General features: G+C 48.9%; 1 protein-coding gene across 17 annotated transcripts in view; it reads right to left on the bottom strand.

Moving 5' to 3' along the window:
- Window positions 1-19,884, bottom strand: part of ARHGAP44 (Rho GTPase activating protein 44) — a 203,310-nt gene that overhangs the window by 3,383 nt on the left and 180,043 nt on the right. For 5 of the 17 annotated variants that reach the window (XM_002747897.5, XM_078373073.1, XM_078373065.1 and 2 more), the window contains 3 exons: window positions 15,106-15,327; window positions 9,227-9,390; window positions 4,269-4,646 (listed from right to left, as the gene is read on the bottom strand). In XM_002747897.5, the coding sequence (XP_002747943.1) occupies window positions 4,269-4,646; window positions 9,227-9,390; window positions 15,106-15,327 (764 nt within the window). Of the gene's footprint in view, window positions 1-1,336; window positions 1,389-4,268; window positions 4,647-9,226; window positions 9,391-15,105; window positions 15,328-16,108; window positions 16,127-19,884 lie in introns of all 17 variants that reach the window. The other 12 variants (XM_002747896.6, XM_054255875.2, XM_078373070.1 and 9 more) reach the window with 5 other exon arrangements.

Raw genomic sequence — 19,884 nt, 5'->3', positions numbered from 1 at the left:
GAGACCCCCAAGAGAGAAGAGTCACTAAGCAAGGGAATGGGATTCAGGGGCAGAAGCCCTCATCAGCATTCCTGGGAAAAGGGACTCAGTGGCTGCCTGTTTCCAGGCCAGTATGGAAGCACCTGGCAGATGCTATCTGTGAGCACCAGATACCCTGGTGCCTCTCACTAGTCTCTGCAGGACCACGGGCCAAATTGGGGAAAAGACCTGGCTTACTCCAGCTACCCCTACTTTCAGAGGCAAAATACACCTAAGTCCCGCTGGCGTCCTTGACATCCCTCCCTCAGTTATGGTTTGAGCATTTACTCTTTAGAGGAGGAGGAGACCAACAGATACTGATATAAATGCTCCCCCAAATTGTATTGAGTTGGACAGAAAGAATCTGTTGGGCATATCCACTGGGGATGAGGGAGAAGGGGAGCAGGATGGACGCTGATATGGATTCTTCAGGATGTGCCAGCAGTCTCATCCCGGAAGAAGCCAGACATTAGGATCTAAGTCTAGGAGGGGAGATGTGCTGGTACAAACTCAGGGACACAGAAAATGGGGTCCAGGCTGTGGTGTGGACCCGGTGCCAGGTTGCACCAAGGATGGCCTCCTCTTGAGATGGCTTCCTTTTTTTTTTTTTTTTTTTGAGACGGAGTCTCATTCTGTGGCCCAGGCTGGAGTGCAGTGGCTTGAACACGGCTCACTGCAACCTCTGCTTCTGGGTCCCTGCAATTCTCTGCCTCAGCCTTCGAGTAGCTGGGATTACAGGCGCCCAGCACCACACCTGGCTAATTTTTTGTATTTTTAGTTGAAACGAGGTTTCACCATCTTGACCAGGCTGGTATTGAACTCCTGACCTAGTGATCCACCCGCCTCAGCCTCCCAAAGTGCTGGGGTTAAAGGCATAAGCCACCACAACTGGCCTGGGGCGCCTTCCTAAACAAAGGTGAGCAGGTGCATGTCCCCCAGGGCGCTGGGCACAAGCGCCTTCAGCACAAAAGTCTCATAAAAAGAACAGATCTGTTACCACTCCATGGTCTAAACCTGAGGGAGAGAAGAGGAGGAGGAACTGCAGACATGATTCTAGTGAAAGAGAAGTGGGGAAAGGGGCTGGCTGGGTTCTCCCCCAGCTCTTCCTAATGAAAAGAAAAAAAAAGAGGCCAGGGATCCCCCAAAGCCAAATAAGCTCATTGATAAACTCATCCTTGCTGAGGCCGGGGAAGGCTGGAGAGTGAGGCAGCCATGCGGATGGTCTGAGCCACATGCAGAGAGGAGGAGCGGAGGGGAGGAGCGGGCAGCTGGCCTGGCTAGCTAGCGGGGTGGAGGGGCGTGGCCGGGGCCAGCTTACCCTGAAAATCCCCCTCACACGTATCCAAAACTGCGCCACTCATGTCACACAGCTGCAAGAACACAATGATAGGATTCGGAGAAAGGAATCAACATGACAAAACATGAACGTCACAAAAAAAAAAAATGTGCCAATATCACAGTCCCAGGCGGGCCACACCAAACCATGATGGATTCTACACTGGCTCAGAGACCTGAATGTACAAGACAAAACAACAGTCTGCTGCCAAAAGAACATTAAAACAGGGTCTGCACGGGGTGAGGGACATTATGAATCCTGAAGGTCAGGTCAGGAGTTTTGTTTTTTGTTTTTTGAGACAGAGTCTCGCTCTGTTGCCCAGGCTGGAGGGCAGTGGCTCGATCTTGGATCACTACAACCCCTGCCTCCTGGGTTCAAGCAATTCTCCTGCCTCAGCCTCCTGAGTAGTTGGGACTGCAGGCATGTCCCACCATGCCCAGCTAATTTTTGTATATTTCGTAGAGATGGGGTTTCACCATGTTGGCCAGCATAGTCTTGATCTTTTGAACTTGTGATCCACCCACCTCGGCCTCCCAAAGTGCTGGGATTACAGGCTTGAGCCACCATGCCTGGCCAGGGCAGGAATTCTTAAACCTGTGAGATGGAACAGGAACCACTCCACTTCTCATAGCACTTCGGGGGCACTGCCCTCCCAGGCCTCTGTGGCCCACTTTTTTGTTCCCCAATTTCTCCTCTCCTTCTGTTTCACAAGTGGTATCTTCTCATTTTTTTTTTTTTTGAGATGGAGTCTCGCTTTGTTGCCCAGGCTGGAGTGCAGTGGCATGATCTTGGCTCATTGCAATCTCCACCTCCCAAGTTCAAACAATTCTCCTGCCTCAGCCTCCCAAGTAGCTGGGACCACAGGCACCTGCCACCACACCCAGCTTTTTTTTTTTCTTTTTTTTTTTTTGTATTTTTAGTGGAGATAGGGTTTCACTGTGTTAGCCAGGCTGGTCTCAATCTCCTGACCTCGTGATCTGCCCGCCTTAACCTCCCAAAGTGCTGGGATTACAGGTGTGAGCCACCGTCCGGCCCATCTTCGGCTCATTCTATTGCTTATCGATTGATACCACTTGTGTCCCTTCCCTGGTGTGGCTGGAAGAGTCAGCAGGTGTGACACGTTGGGAGCAGCAGTCCTGGAGAACTGGCTCCGGTGACCAGCTCCTCTGCAGGTGTGACCTTCCTGGGGGGGCGGTGGGGGGCAGCAAACCTGTCCCCTCCCATCATCATGGGCTCCTTCAGGAGATAACGCTTCGCCACCAAGACCCACCAAGATAGGAGTGGTGCTTACTGTCATTTTCCAGGGAGAAATTTGCCTAATTTTTAATAAGCCTCAGGGTAGATGACAGCAACTGTACATTCAACATTAATCACATCCAAAAATAAAGAAGCTGAATCACCAGATGGCTCTTCCCTGTAATGTTTAAATCTGACCCAGCACAAACACTTGCAAATTGGACTAACCTTTTCTAAGGCAGTATGGAGGTGAACCCCACAGGGTCACTGCTTCCATCTAATCAAGGAAGAAATAAATCACTCTTTTGGAGAAGAATGTGGAGGGAAAAGTGCAATATCCATGAAAAGTCCCAGCGGGCACCCTGGGACAGCATTGTTCTTTGAAATGGGTGAGTGGGTGTGTGTGGGTGTGTGATGTGTGGTATGTGCGTGTGTTCCAACCCAAGCTGCCTCGCCTTCTGCTACTCAGGACAACACTAAACACACATATGCTCCAGCTCACTGCCAGGCAGTAAAGTGGGATGGCTCGAGCCCAAGACATGGCTCAACCCTGTGCCTGTCTCCCTGAACAAGGAAAATGCCCAAAAGACTTTAGAAGCCACTGCAAATATGCCCCTGACTTTATAATCTCATGTGGTCGAAGTGTGTGGGGGATGTTTCTTCTAGCCAGTGAATCGTTTTGGCTGAATGTGGTATGTGTTTGTGATTTCGTGCTTACACATTTTTTTTTTCTGGGAGAAGAGAGCTCCATCTTTGTTTCTAAATTTAAATCAAAACTAAATTAAGTTGTGGGTTTGTCCAATCAGTTCCTCAAGGAATTGGCCAGGGAGAGGAGTCTGGGGAGGGAAAAAGGAGACATGCTTCTTTTCTGAAATTCACCCCTCTCTAACAATCTACCTAGAAGTATATTTTTATAGGAGGGCTTATTTTACTAATAGAGAAAAATATCTTTGGTTCTTAGCTGGTTCTCCAGATAAGTATTTATATCTGTCAGTTGCTCGGGCTCTATCTAGTGAATACCTGAGTTTTGATGCTGTTTTGTGATCATAACCAGCTTCCAGCCTCTCCTGAGGCCCCACTCCAAATGACTCAGTATCTTCAACCCTGCCATTAACAGTAAAAACAGAACCCCAGGCTGGGAGGATTAGACCAAGACAGATCCCGTAAGAAGCCCCTGTGTGGGACACCTGGATTCCAGGGTTGCTTTGCATCAGTGGGCTTTTTTTTTAGATGAGGTTTTGCTCTTGTTGCCCAGGCTGGAGTGCAATGGCGCCATCTCAGCTCACCGCAACCTCCGCCTCCCAGGTTCAAGCGATTCTCTAGCCTCAGCCTCCCAAGTAGCTGGGATTACAGTCATGTGCCACCACGCCTGGCTAATTTTTTTATTTTTAGTAAAGATTGGGTTTCTCCAGGCTATTCAGGCTGGTCTCAAACTCAGGACCTCAGGTGATCCACCCACCTCAGCCTCTCAAAGTGCAGGGACTACAGGTATGAGCCACCACACCCAGCCAGCACTGGTGGGCTTCTGAGGAGATCTTATGAGCTAACCCTGGTGCCAGCCCAATCACCTGAAAGCACACAGGAATTTGTTCCCTGGCAGTGACATTTACACCCCTCCCCTAGGCACATTTCACTAAGCTTCATAAAGTAAAGGTGAAGGAGCCTGTGGCTTGCTTACCTGTAGACATGCTTTCCCCAGGGGGCATGCCATCTAGCATGGGGGGCTCCGAGGACTGTGGACTAGAGGCCGAGAGGTTTACTGTGGGAGGCTGAGGAGGAGGCAGAGTAGGTCTCTGTCGGGGCTTAGGAGTGGGCCGAGATTTGGTCAAAGTGCTTGTAAAGACAGAAGGAGAGGCCAGGGGAGGAGCAGCAGCTGGAGAGAGCTGGCCAGAGGCCAAGGAGTACCCCTGAGGATAGCTCAGTCCATAGGGCGACGGGGTGCTCGGTGGGGTGGGGGACAGGCTGACTGGGGACGGCTGGCCAGCAGACTGGTCTGCCACAGCCCCTGGCTGGCCAAAGGGGACCTTGGGTGGAATTGGTGCCAGCTTCTTTGAAACTGAAAGAGAAAACACAACACAACAACAAACACAAAGTTGTTAAAGCCATTGTGGGGCCTGTTCACACACACTTCACTGCCCAAAGCTGTCCCCACCTCCTGCCCCAGCACCCACCCATCCACACCTCCCTGCCCTGCCTCCCAGCCTCTTGCCCACCCTGAGAGCAGCCAATACAATTTTCTTTCTTTCTTTCCTTTTTTTTGAGATGAAGTTTTGCTCTTGTTGCCCAGGCTGGAGTGCAATGGCATGATCTCAGCTCACCGCAACCTCCACCTCCTGGGGTTCAAGCGATTCTCCTGCCTCAGCCTCCTGAGTAGCTGGGATTACAGGCATGTGCTACCGCAACCAGCTAATTTTGTATTTTTAGTAGAGATGGGGTTTCTCCATGTTGGGCAGGCTGGTCTTGAACTCCTCACCTCAGGTGATCCACCCGCCTTGGCCTCCCACAGTGTTGGGATTACAGGTGTGAGCCACTGCACCCAGCTCCAGTACAATGTTTAAAAATTAACCTAGAACTGCAAGTTTTCCTGTCTTCCCATCTGTTAACTAATTTCTCCTCCTCTTTTCTGGATTTCTGCCCTGATCTACACACATACACCCAGCCAAACTAAAGAACAAATTTCCCATCCACAGGAATGGGCTGCTTTCCCAGTGGTGAGAGGTATTGCTGCTCCACTCTGAACAAGAGTGAGTCAGTGGGGCGGGGTCCAGCAGAGAATGACTCTACTTCCATTTGCTGTAATGGACAGAGGAGCTCTCACCCGGGGGCAGGTCCTCGGGATGGAAAATTGACTTTTGGCTGAACCTGCCCAATGATTTCTGGCTCCCCAACAGTGATACATGATCAAATCCTCCGGCCACAGAACCCGTTCCTCCACCACTTTATATTCTGTGCCTCAATCCAGTATCCTTGCTGCTGAGGCTTTCCTCTCATTCATTTATCTTTGGAGAATTGCACCCTCCAGTCGAAGCAGGTATATAGATCGACTGCATTTTTCAAAGCGCATCATTGCCCTGACCTCCCTTGCCTTACCTTCATTTCCCTTTACCCAGTCACCCTATAGGATGACAAATTCATTATACTTTTAACTGAAAATGAATTGGTAAAGACAACAAATTCAAACATCCAGGAGATGCTTGATGGGCAAAAAATATCTTGAGAGAGTAATCACTTAGACTTAAGTGAGGACTGGCTGTGTGTGGGTCTGATTCTAAAAGAAATTATCTTGTAAGTCCTCAGGAAGGCGTCAGAAACTCTTCTTTCACCCCACCCCACCCCGACTCCCTCCAGGGAACAAAGTCTGTTAGGAGGACAGCATATGTATTCTCCTGGTGCGGTCAGTCTGCACTGTGGACAGAGGGACATGCCCTGGCCGGGCTTGGTGACTCACGCCTATAATCCCAGCACTCTGGGAGGCTGACGTGGGTAGATCACGAGGTCAGGAGATTGAGACCAGCCTGGCCAAGACAGTGAAACCCCATCTCTACTAAAAATACAAAAAAATTTGCCCAGTGGAGTGGCAGGCATCTGTAATCCCAGCTACTTGGGAGGCTGAGGCAGGAGAATCGCTTGAACCCAGGAGGTGGAGGTTGCAGTGAGCCAAGATTGCATTATCGAACTCCAGCCTAGGCAACAAAGCAAGACTTCATCTCAAAAAAAAAAAATTAAAAGAAAAAGAGAAAAAAGGACATGCCCTTCAGAATCCTACCAACTTGGGCTTAAATTTCTATCCTGCCACTTACCTGCTGTATTCCCTGAGTCAACTTATTCAAACATCTTCTATGCAATCGGAGGAATAAGATTTTCTCTGCAGCAGTGTAATAATTAAATGAGATCATGCATGTCAAGTACTGCCTAATCATGACATAATAAAACCACTTAACTTTCCAATTTCATTTTTCAACCCTGCTTCCTGAGTACAGGGGAAGTGTTTCCAGCAACTGCTACTGTAGCTAATGACAGCCACGTGGTCATGGGTGACCAATGGAGGGGCACCCCTGGATGAGAAGCAGGTGGAGACCCTAGGTATCAATACTTGTGCATGCCTTCTCATGAAGGAGCTGGGGGAGGGAGGATGCATCACCATGTCTGTGATGACATTTACCACTTCCAGTGGTGATAGGAATAGGATGTGAAATTGTAGGGACGTTGTCGAAAGATTGAGGTGTTAAAAAAAAAAAGACCAGCTAACTAGGCCATCTGTGGGCATGATGGGGAGTAGAGAAGAAATTTATACTTTTCAAAAGATGGGTTCGAGCCATTGAAGGTCACTTGGGAAAGGGACCAGAGTCACTCTAGGCCATATCACTTGCATGTGTCCAATGTGCTGCAAAAACTAAAAGGGTCAACCTGTCACTGGCATTAGGAGGCTGGTTGGCTGCTACAGGTATCCTAACCCTCCCACTGGGCAAGGTAATGACTTAGCCATCACCCTTGTATTGCAATGCTTGGGGTAAGTTAAAGGACTCTTTTTCTCTTTTTAATTTCTTTTTTTTTGTTTTTTCCAAAAGAGATGGAGTTTTGCTCTTGTTGCCCAGGCTGGAGTGCAATGGCATGATCTCAGCTCATCACAACCTCCACCTCCTGGTTTCAAGTGATTCTCCTGCCTCATCCTCCTGAGTATCTGGGCTTACAGGCATGCACCACCACACCTGGCTAATTTTGTATTTTCTTTTTTCAGTAGAGACAGTGTTTCTCTGTTGGTCAGGTTGGTCTCGTCACTCCTCAGGTGATCTGCCTAACTCGGCCTCCCAAAGTGCTGGGATTACAAGTGGGAGCCACTGCACCTGGCCTTTTTTTTTCTTTTTTTTTTTTTGAGACAGAGTTTCGCTTTGCTGCCCAGGCGGAGTGCAGTGGCACAATCTTGGCTCACCGAAACCTCCACCTCCCGGGTTCAAGCAATTATGCCTCAGCCTCCAGAGCAGCTGGGATTATAGGCACCCGCCACCATGCCCAGCTGATTTTTTGTATTTTAGTAAAGATGGGGTTTCACCATGTTTTCCAGGCTGGTCTTGAACTCCTGAGCTCAGACAATCTACCCGCCTCAGCCTCCCAAATTGCTAGGATTATAGGTGTGAGCCACCGCGCCCGGCCAGTTAAAGCACTCTTCAAAATGAAGACGTGCCCAAGAATATGGCATTTAGACCGAGTAGAAAGCACTGGTGCTGGAGAAATGTTCTAAAATGCTGAAATCTCACCCCCAACCCTTTGGCTGAACTCTGATTCAGCCTTCATGATGTCCTTTCTTCTGGGTCACCCTCCTAACTCCTGGGTCTGGAAATCATGCCTCCAGGTGTCCTCACAGTACCCCGAGTTTCTCCCAGCACAGTGTCAACACCTTTGCATTATCGTTGCCTTCCTTTCTGGAAAGCATAGCGCTCTGCCTATAGCAGGGCTTTGTAAATTTGTACAGAATGCAGAAGGAATGAGTGGGGATCAAATAAGATCCGTGGGCTTGTTGAGGGCAGAGGAAGAGAATGAAACCGCCACTCACGATTGGAGCTAAGGAGGCTGGAAAAGGGCCTGTCATGAAGGCACTTGTGGATGAACTAAACCCGGACCTGTTCCACAAATCCCAGAGTTAAAGCTGCTACTGGACATGCGAGTGGCCTGAATTTGGAACACATGCAATGATGTATTATTTTAGACGAGTGAAAACTGCGAAGAGATGACATAGGTAAGAACCAACCAAAAAGGTTGATAAGTACACTCAGTACAGCGCCTAATTTATGAAATGTCACCATGAAGCATACCTTTAGCTTTTGGGAGTGATTATCTGAAGAGATCGTAATAACTGGGCAGTGTAGCTATTCTCAGGCCTTCCAAAGCAGAAGTATTCAGCATTGAGACTCGGTTTTTTTGTTGTTTTTGAGACAGAGTCTCCAGAGTCTCACTCTGTCACCGGGCTGGCGAGATCTCAGCTCACTGCAATCTCCGCCTCCTGGGTTCAAGTGTTTTTCCTGCCTCAGCCTCCCAAGTAGCTGGGACTACAGGGGCACACCACTGTGCCCAGCTAATTTATTTATTTTTAGTAGACACAGAGTTTCACCATGTTGGCCAGGATGGTCTCGATCTCCTAACCACGTGATCCACCTGTCTTGGTCTCCCAGAGCCATGGTGCCCGACTGAGACTCAGGTATTACAGAAGCTATCCTGAGTCCCTCTTGTCACCCTGTACAAGTGATCCAGGGGTAGGCAGCTGTGCAAGGCTGGCTCGTGGGGAAGGAGGCTTCTGTAGATGACCCTATGCAGCTTTTCAAATGACAGAGGTAGAACCTGGCAGGTCTCTGGAAAACACATGTCATCGTGGACAATAATTTTTGCCCTGGTGGAATCATTTGGTGTATGGGAAGCACTGTCCTCTCTATGCCCCAAACGAGACCACCTGTCAAATAAGTAAACTGAGGAATCATACAGAAATGATCCCTTTTAACTTCCAAAGCTCGAATGACCAGATAGGAATTATTCACTAAACCACATGGTTTCTCAATATCCAAGTGAATTGAGGAAAACTAGTCTTCTGGGAATGTAAACGCCACCTCTGGCCTGAGACCCAGGAGAAGGGAAGCAGGGCCATACCTTTCCGGAGGGTATGAGGACTCTGGTCTGCAGGCAGCTGGCTGGGGCTGGGGCTGGCACCCGGCTGAGGCCCAGGTTGCGTCCCTGCACAGGCTGTCCCTTGGCTGGAGCCTGGACTTCCTTTCTGTGTAGACCCTGGAGAAAGTTCCTTGCTTTTTGATGCGCTGAAACAGAAGTACACAAGACAAAAGAGAAGCCCGAACTCAGTGAGCTGCAGCACCAGCCTCGCTGATGGCCACCCTGTGTGTCCTTCTGGGCCCTGTGCACGTCTGTCCCGCTCTAGTCTGTTTTGTTCCCTTCCTAAAGCCTTGCAGATGCCCCATGAGGTGACTGTCCTTCCTGGAGCTCCGACAGCCTGGGTTTCATCCCCATCTCTGTGGCACTTGGCATTCACTGCCAACGCCCTTTTCATGCCTCTTCCCTCCCCTTCTCAAGGAGACCGTGAGCAATTGGAAGACAGGGGCCTGAGCACCTCCACTGTATCCTGCCATCAACCCGGGAGTTCTAGAATATTCTCAAACTGGAACACCAAAGTGTTTTTCCTACTACAGCCAAGAGGACTTCTTAGGGCCACTGTGCCCAGTGAGTGATGACATGGACTCCCACTGCCAAGCTTTTGGCCCAGGTCTCCAGCTGTTTGCCCTGAGCCTTCAGCGCACCCCTAAGCAGGAGGAATTCTAGGACTCATCCTCAAACTCAATACCCATTCCAGCAGAGGCGAGGGTGGACAAGAGACCCAGGCCATGCCCTTAACTGTGGGCCAGTTTGAGTCCCAGACCCAGGCTTAGAGAGAGGTGAAGGTCAGTGGCAGAGCCTCTGGCCTCTCGAATTGACAACAGGACACCCTAGGTCACCAGGTCCTGAAGAGGATTCATCGTGACTGCAAGGCCATTCCTCAGCCTTCTCCTAAGGATGAAGCACATATTAGAAGACACCTGACTCCACACCACAGACCAGGGATTTGCCATCCCGACACGCTGATAGTAGATATTACTAATTGATCTCCATTCTTCTCCCACAGCATTCTCACTCCTCTTCAAGAAAATACTCCAGATGGGCTCTAATGAATCAGGGGAGATGCCCCAGAGCTGGGAGCTATCTGTCATCCCTGCTAGAACCTACCTGGATTCTGATGCCCATACGGGGGGCATGAAGAGTCTGGGAACCGAAATCCTCTGCAATAGCTGTTTCTATCCCACAAAAGCAGGCACAGCCTGGGCCAGGCACGATGGTTCACGCCTGTAATCCCAGCACTCTGGGAGGGAGAGGAGGGTGGGTCACCCGAGGTCAGGAGTTTGAGATCAACCAACCTGGCCAACCTGGTGAAACCCTGTCTCTGCTAACAATACAAAAATCAGCCAGGTGTGGTGGCACATGCCTGTAATCCCAGCTACTCGGGAGGCTGAGGCAGGAGAATCCCTTGAACCCAGGAGATGGAGGTTGCATTGAGCTGATATTGCAGCACTGCACTCCAGCCTGGGTAATGGAGTGAGATCCTGTCTCAAAAAAAAAAAAAGGAAAGAAAAGAAAAGAAAGAAAGAGAGAAAAAGAAAGAAAGAAGAAAAAAAAAAAAAGGCAGGCACAGCCTATTTTTTTCCTAACTAGAAATTCCAAGTGTTAATTTGGAGAAAATTCCAACAGAAACACAGCACTCTTGTCCACTGAGGTGAGAAAGACTGGGAGCAGGGAGCTGGGCCAGAGAAGCCGATGGTGTCAAAGCACAGGCTGCTTTCCTCATGCAAAGGAAAAAGGAAAGACCACATTCAATGTGGAGGCACATTCTCTCCCTTTTGGGATGAGTCTTACACACTATACCTATTCCCCAAGGGGCAAAGACCATCTTATTCAGAGGAACCAAAAGAGTAATAATTCCTGTCTCTATTCTGTTAATGAAAAACGAACACAGAAACAGAAAATCCTTGCCTCACTTAGGCTGGACAAGGAGTTATCTTTGATTCATCGTCAGGTATCCAGGCATCAATGCCAAATACCTACCTACCCTTCCCTCCATCTCTGCCACTATCAAGAGGAAGGCCAATCAACGAAGCAAAAAAAAAAATGTCATAAGCAGCAAACCAAAAAAATTGCTTCTTGGGGGTGGGTAGACTCTTCTGCCTTCCTTTGGACACACATCTATCCAAGGAATCTAGGAATGAGTTCTTTCTTCTGTCTCGCTCTGTCACCAGGCTGGAGTGCGGTAGCGTGATCTCTGCTCATTGCAATCTCCATCTTCCAGGTTCAAGCGATTCTCCTGCCTCAGCCTCCTGAGTAGCTGGGATTACATGTGCATGCCACCACACCCAGCTAGTTTTTGTATTTTTAGTAGAGATGGGGTTTCACCCTGTTGGCCAGGATGGTCTCAATCTCCTGACCTCATGATTCACTTACCTCAGCCTCCCAAAGTGTTGGGATTACAGGCGTGAGCCATGGCGCCTGGCCCTGACACACTTTCTCCAGCACAGAAACAGATATTTACCTGCTTAACTTTGTCCTCTCTCCCCAGCATAGGTGCAGCTGGCCCAATGTGGAGAGGTGGGGTGTAGGGTGGCTATTAGGGACACTACACGAACAAGGCATGCTTAAGGCACGTTTGAGGACAAGTTAGCTCTGAAGATGCATGACTCAGCCACGAGTTTGGTGCCAAGAAGCAGGAAGCAGAATTTTGGGGTTAGCATTCACGCTAAGCAGCTGGGCAGAATATGGAGGCAGAGCCTGGCTGGATAGAGCCAGGGAAAGAGCTGAAGGTGGGGCCTGGGGTCGGGGCTGGGAGGGTGGGAACCAGTCAGAGGGAAGGCGGGGCCTGCCATCCTCAGGGAAGGGGGAGCTAGAACAGGAATCCTGCCACTGGAGGGCCGCAAACATCCAGGAAACAGAAACAACCACATGAACAAAAACAACGGAACACCTGTTTGTACTGGGAGAAATCCATGTGGGGAGAGAAAAAAAAAAGTGGTGTAAAACAAGAAAGAATAAGAACATTCAAAGAAAAGTTACGAAACCAGTCAGCCCAGGCAAAGGAGAAGGACATTTGGCCAGAGAGCAATGTGAGTGACCTTTAAAATAGTCTAAACCAGTGGGTGCCAATCCCTGCCCACAAGTGATTCTGCAAAGCCATCCATCCACAATGTTCCTGGAATGCCTTCAGAGCCTGGAGGAATCCATCTTCAAGGAGCATTTTTTAGGAATATCATTTAGATGCCAAATACCATATGGCACTGAGTTTCCTTTATAAGATGGGAAACTAGGATGAAGCAAGCCCATGAATGTCCGAAAAGGAAATAGTCCCAGCCCATCTCTTGTCTGTGTGTCCTCGGCCTCACCTGGTGCCCCACTCTCAGGGTCTGCTTCTCCACTGAACTCACTGTGCCCGCTTCTGCACCTCCCAAGTCCATCTGTGGTCTCACAAATGCACAACTAGGACCGAGCATCCTCTGAGATGAAGACATCAACAACAATCCCAGCATACCGAGGGTCAGGTGCCCTCCCCCCATGCTCTAAAGACTATACCCCTGTCCCTTTGTCATTTCCCGGTTTCACAGTGAAAATACTTTTTTTTTTTTTTGACACAGAGTCTCACTCTGTCATCCAGGCTGGAGTGCAGTGGCGCAATCTCAGCTCACTGCCAACGTCTGCATCCCAGGTTCAGGCAATTCTCCTGCCTCAGTCTCCTGAGTAGCTGGGACTACAGACATGGGCTACCCAGTTAATTTTTGTATTTTTAGTAGAGATGGGGTTTCACCTTGTTGGCCAGGCTGGTCTCGAACTCCTTGACCTCAAGTGATCGGCCTGCTTTAGCCTCCCAAAGTGCTGGGATTACAGGTGTGAGCCACCGAGCTGGCAGTGAAAATACTTTTTACTCATTAAACAAAATGAAACAAAAAAGCCCGGAAGCCTTTCATGTAGGGGGTTGATGTGGATATGTTTGTGTGGTGTTTGAGGATGTGTGTCTATGTGTATGCATCTGTCTTTAGAGAAAGATTTGGGTTAGAAGATTCAGCTTCCCAAAGTCTCCAAAACTTTTCTGGCAGTGGCCACATATGAACACCATGTCCTCTAACAGAAGACACAGGGGCACCTGATTTCATGTTGCTTTTCTGGTGTTTGAAATTGCTGTTTGAGAAAAGATAGAAACAAACAGCAAAGTTGTTTCACGGTGTAATTCTCACTCCCAGAATGTGCCTCCCCTGATCAGGCCCCTTTCAAGGAAGGGCCGCGTACTGTCTCCTCCCCTGCAGCCCTGGGGGTACATAGCCAAGCACTGTCATTATCCGTCAGGGCCTGTTTGCTCACTGGAACGTGAACTTTTATTTCATTTATTATTTTTTTCTTTTTGAGAAGGAGTCTTGCTCTGTTGCCCACGGTGAAGTGTAGTGGCATGGTCTTGGCTCACTGCAACCTTCGCCTCCCGGGTTCAAGCAATTCTCCTGCCTCAGTCTCCCGAGTGGCTGGGATTACAGGCACCTGCCACCACGCCCGGCTAATTTTTTGTATTTTTAGTAGAGATGGGGTTTCACTATGTTGGTCAGGCTGCTCTCGAACTCCTGACCTCATGATCCGCTCGCCTTGGCCTCCGAAAGTGCTGGGATTACAGGCATAAGCCACTTGCCCTGCCTGGAATGTGAACTTTTTAAGGGTAGCAATCATGTTTTTATCTTTTAAAAAGAGAAAGTTATCAGTTAATGTTCATCAAGCTAACCATGGAATTAATTCCTGTCATTTTCCCTCTTCTAAAATAATGGAATTCAACCATGTGGCAAGCTGCAAAGGTCACCAGGCCCAGTAGGACTGCTACCTCCATTCCTTCCCTGACTTGCACCCATTTTAGTGCAAAAAAAGAAAAAAAGAAAAAGAAAGGCTGCTATGACTATAATAGGAGGAGAAGAAGGAGAAACACAGAAATTGTAAACTTTGAAATAGGATATAGTAGCCCCCTTATCCGTGGTCTTACCTTCTGCAGCTCCAGTTACCTGTGATCAGTTGTGGTCCAAAAATAGTGTGCTATTCAACTGTGTGCTTATAGTTGAATAAAGTGTTTTGTGGCTGGGCACAGTGGCTCACACCTGTAATCCCAGCATTTTGGGAGGCTGAGGCAGGTGAATCACTTAAGGTCAGGAGTTTGATACCAGCCTGGCCAACATAGTAAAACCCCATCTCTACTAAAAATACAAAAATTAGCCTGGTGTGGTGGCAGTTGCCTGTAATCCCAGTGACTTAGGAGGCTGAGGCAGGAGAATTGCTTGAACCCGGGAGGCAGAGGCTGCAGTGAGTCCAGATGGTGCCACTGCACTCTAGCCTGGGCGGCAGAGCAAGACTCCTCCGTCTCAAAAGAAAAAAAAATGTTTTTTGAAAGGCACCACATTCACATAATTGTATTACAGCATATGGTTATAATTCTTCTACTTTATTACTAGTTATTGCTCATGTCTTACAGTGCCTAATTTGTAAAGTAAACTTTATCATAGCATGTGTGTATGAGAAAAACAAGTACAGTATATATAGGGTTGGGTACTATCCACTGTTTCAGGCATCCGCTGGGGGTCTTGGAAGGTATCCCCCACGGATATGGGGGGCTACTGTAACGACAGAGGAAGGGGAAAACAGAGTTGGGAACCCTAAGACTCCTCACCCCGCCTTCGCAAGCTGCCACCTTCTGCTTGATTGCGATGATTTGCTGGGGAAGCCTGGGCTTTGTGTGATAATCCAGGCAGCTGTGGATGACTTACTTGGTGCCAGCACGATGCAGAAGCCAAACATGAATGCTTAGAAATGGGGGTGGGGGCGTGGGAAATGACAAAATCCACGAGGTCTCCAGAGCCGCAAACCCAGACACCCCCTGCACCGCACACCAGCCCGCCCGGACGGCAGTGGCCCGCGCTTACCTGGTGCGCTCGGGCCCGGGCTGGAGGCCCAGGCCGGATGGAGAGACCGCGGGAGCCGCGGGACTGTCCAGGGGCTGCTCCGGCAGCGGCGAAGGCAGGGGCGCAGCCAGCTCAGCAGGCGGGGCGGGAGGCTGCATGGAGGGCGGGGCGCAGGACGCTTTCCGACCGGCCGAGGAGCCTCTTCGAGCCACCCAAGATGTGTCCATGACCCTCACGCCCATGCTGGCGAGGGACACAAAGACACTGCTTACCCGCGCGTGACAGATTACAGGTGACAGGCTCCCTCCCCCATCAAGCGGAAACATTCAAGCAGGTCCGTGTTGGGAGAAGAGCAGCGCAGCTTTAGCACCCTGGAGGCCCGGGAAGCGATGCATGGGGGCTGTGCTCCCAGCGCCCTGGCTCCTCCCAGCGGCCGAGACCCAGCCCTGGGCAGCCCAGGCCTGGCAAGAGCGGCCCTGTCATTGAGGCAAGGAGCAGGTCACAGTCGGCAGCACTGGCGGCCACAAGCTGTGCTTCAACCCCCTGCCAAAGCCCGCTGGCTGAGGATGATGGCCCGGCAAGCCCCCTGGGTGTCAACTACAAGCCTTCCTCACAGCAGTACCTGGCCCTAACTGGGGGCAGGGGCTCTCAGCCTCCCAAGTGTAAGATGAGGTGGGAGGGGCAGAGAAGGGGGGGACAGGAAACTGATAGCAGGAGACATTTAAATATGCATCCTTCTCTATGTAACTTGGAGTCTAGCCCCAGCTCCACTACTGCTGGGACCCTGGCCAAGTCACAACTCTGCAGGCCACTCCTGCTTGTCTACATAACAGGGAAGGGGCTGCTTGTGCCTATGGTCCCTTTGGGCTCTGATTCTATTTTAATGATGGGCACACAGCTTCAAAGAAGTCGGCCAAGCAACCAGACGCGGCACATTCACCCTCTGGTGGAGCTCACTACGATGCATGGGTGGCTCAGTTTCAGAGACTGAGCATGGCCTCACAGCTACCAGAGGATACCATACCTTTGGATTTTCCTAAGGCTGCAGGGACAGAAACATACAGATATTAGTGTCAAAAACTCTAGGCCTTTCTTTGGACATAAAGGTTGTCTTTCTTTCTGCAAGGGGTCTCTCTCCAAGGTCCAGGGTCTTGGGGTGGGATTTTTATTGTGCTATACAATTATTGCAGTTTAGTGGGTCTCTCTAAAGTGACTCTTCTATTTGTGTAAGTGAAAGTCATACGCTACCACACACAAAAGTAAAGAGAGCAGCTGAAGAGTTGATATTGCTGTGGCATGGGGAAGAAAGAGGCAGAAGGAGGAAAGAAATTGGTAAAAGTAGTCATCTGCTCACTTCTTTTTTTTTTTGAGACAAAGTTTCACTCTCGTCACCCAGGCTGGAGTGCAATGGCATGATCTCCGTTCACTGCAACCCCCACCTCCTGGGTTCAAGCGATTCTCCTGCCTCAGCCTTCTGAGTAGCTGGGATTACAGGTGCCTGCCACCATGCCCAGCTAATTTTCATAGTTTTAGTAGAGATGAGGTTTCATCATCTGGGCCAGGCTGGTCTCAAACTCCTGACCTCAGGCTTCCAAAGTGCTGGGATTACAGGCATGAGCCACCGCGCCCAGCCTTATCTACTCACTTCTAAGTTACACAGACTCAGAAGGTGGTTAGTTCCCTTTCCTCTAGTTTAGGAGGCATTGCTGTTGTCATCCTCAGTCAAGGTTTCACTGACTAAGAGAAGAGTTCACATTTCTAGTATTAAGGGACATTCATGCAGGGAGAAAACATATGCTCCCGGCCAGCACTTGTCTCTACCACGTATCTGCACAGCACAATAGGTGTATGAGGACTACTATGTGCTCACTCTCACCTCCTCCCTACCAAATAAATGGCCACATATACTAGTCAGATGCACAAAACTATTACACCATGAAATCCTGCTCACCTAGAAAGGCCACATGTACCTTGGAGAGGTACAGCAAGATTTAAGAACAGAATAAGTTCAAGTATGGAGATTTGGTTTTAGCAGGTGGGATGGTGGGATTTAGGTGCTTTAAGGAGATATGGGGAGTGATGAAACCAAGCACATGCTGGGATGGGGACAGCTTCCTGATGCCCTTCCTTCCTAGGATCACCAGAGACCTTCCCATGTCTAATGCCATTGCTAGTATCTCTCATCGTCACTGGATGGCTTCAAGGAGGCACCAGGGATGGAGGGAAAGGGAAAGGATGTCTCTTTCCTGGGCCCAATTGTTTCTAAAGTCACCTGGGGTCTGAGAACCTTCTATCAATAAACAAACACCTCCTATCGGATATCCAGAAATGCTTTTGGAGGCCACTCCAAACTCTGGGACACAGTCTAGTTGCATCCCCTGGTAGTTAAAGTGGACTGCAGAGGATCATTGAACGGTAGTCTGCAGGCTTCAGAATGTATCAGGATGAAAAGAACAAAGAGCTTAACATTCCTCCTGAGGAAGGGAACTGATATCACTTAGTTGCAATGGTTGGTGAGAACTGCAGGTATGTGAGATATTTCCCATGGTGACCAGCACAAGGAGCCCTAAAAAATGTAAGTCCTACCCCATCAGCTCTTCCTTGCCCGGTTCTCTTCTACTTTAAAAAGTCTTTCCCAGCCGGGCATGGTAGCTCACACCTGTAATCCCAGCACTTTGGGAGGCTAAGATGGGAGGATCACCAGGTCAAGAGATAGAGACCATCCTGGCCAACATGGCGAAACCCCATCTCTACTAAAAATAGAAAAATTAGCTGGGCGTGGTGGCATCCGCCTGTAGTCCCAGCTACTCAGGAGGCTGAGGCAGGAGAGCTGTTTGAACCTGGGATGTGGAGGTTGCAGTGAGCAGAGATTGTGCCAGTGCACTCCAGCCTGGCAAAAGAACAAGATTCTGCCTCAAAAAAAAAAAAAATGGCTTTTCCACCTGGTGGAAGGCCGGGGCCAAAGCTTGTGGGGGATGCTTTCTATTTCCCCAACATTACATTCTAGCATCAGTAATCTCAGACAGCAGGCTCCTTGGTGATCTTCTGGTTTACCAAGGGAAGGTGCCAGCTTGGCCATGGGGTAGGTACTGGGTGAGACTTGCTAAATAACACTGGTAAAATTTTGGCAACTGAGAAATCTGAGTTGAACATGCTGCTTCTCCCTTTGTAAAGAGGCTACAGTGCCATAGGTATCACTACTTTCCCAACTGAAAAATGACTTTCTCATACAAGGCAGCATCACATATTTACTGTGAATCCACATCAAATGTTCACTGACATTTTCAAACAGTAATATAAATCTTTACACAGTAAATCAATCATAAAGGCTGCAGCAATGCTCTTGGAAGCCTAAAAGCGCATTTACCTTCCAAAGCAAGTTGGTATATATAAATGTTCAAATGTCTAGATGAAACTTAACCTGAAGACAGAAATAATAAAATTGCTCAGTATGCAGCCAAGAAGGGGAAATCTACTCACAAATGGGGATCCAACCAGAAGGTTATAGCGGCAGTTCATAAGCTTCTGTTCATTGTTTTATTGCATAAAGAAACAGCAGCCAGAATCAAGGCACTGCTGCTGTTTCTTAAGAAAGGAGCAATACAAAAGTAGAATTAATAAAAAATATCTGACTCCAGCAGACGTTTCTGCATAGATACCTAAGGCCAGTCTAGTTGGCAAAGATTTCCCATGCTTCTGCTGAAAACTGAGAACAATTTGGCTTTCAGATCTTTTTATAGTTGAATCAAGGTGAAAGCAAGAAGCCAGGGGCTAGGAAGAATCTCTGTGAAGCAAACGGCCTAGAAATCTATAAGCAGGATGTCCAAGGCCTCCTTCTGCCTTTTCTGTGCCTCCCGGCAGTAGGAGGTAGGAAGCCTGCAGAATCTGGGGGGTAGAACCTGAGATGATGATCTCCACTGCTCTTTTCTTTCTTTCTTTCTTTCTTTCTTTCTATTTTTGTTTTCAGGGTCTTGCTCTGTCACCCAGGCTGGAGTGCAGTGGCATGATCATGGCTCACTGCAGCCTCGACTTCCCAGGTTCAAGTGAACCTCCCATCTCAGCCTCCTGAGTAGCTTGGACTACATGCACATGCCACCATGCCTGGCTAATTATCGTAATTTCTTAGAGATGGGTTTCACCATGTTACCCAGGCTGGACCACTGCTCTTTCTTAGAGTAAGATGACAAGGGGCAGGGAATACAGAGTTGTCACCGCACATCATTGAGATGCACAGGGACGTGAGACAGGTGACAAGTCCTCACTTTGGAAAAGTAGTCCCACTGAAGACTATCTTCCCTGCCTGCCAGCACCTTATATTTGCATAGGATTTATCATGATGCACACGTGGGTATTTTTCATGAGACTGTATCATGGAACAGGTTCTGGAATGACTCAGGCCTCTAGTCCTTAAGCCATTCACTGACTCGGTAGAGCTCTCTCTTTATCTACAGAATGGAGCTAATACTTCCTTTTCTGTTTCCAGCATTTCCATGAAGGTAATTTATCAATTATTGAGTGCTACGATATATTTAGGATGTCCTTGCACCATGACCTGGGGGCAGAAGCTGAGTGGTTATACGATGGGTTGTAGTAGGCTCTAGCTAGCTAAGCCAATGGCGTTTTATGATGTGGACAAGCTGGAGATTCAGAGAATCAGACAATATGTTGATGAAGGGAATATAAAGTCCTAGTAGCTGGCTTACGTTTTTTGGGCATAACTTGGTGACTCCATACCCTCTGTGGCTCAGCAGAGTAGGGCTTTGAAAGCAGAGAATTTGGGCTTGAATCCTAGATTTTCCA

This window comes from Callithrix jacchus, chromosome 5 (genome assembly GCF_049354715.1).
Source record: "Callithrix jacchus isolate 240 chromosome 5, calJac240_pri, whole genome shotgun sequence".
Classification (NCBI taxonomy): domain Eukaryota; kingdom Metazoa; phylum Chordata; class Mammalia; order Primates; family Cebidae; genus Callithrix; species Callithrix jacchus.
The sequence above is the reverse complement of the archived record's forward strand: the minus strand, read 5'-3'. Positions and strand labels throughout refer to the sequence as shown.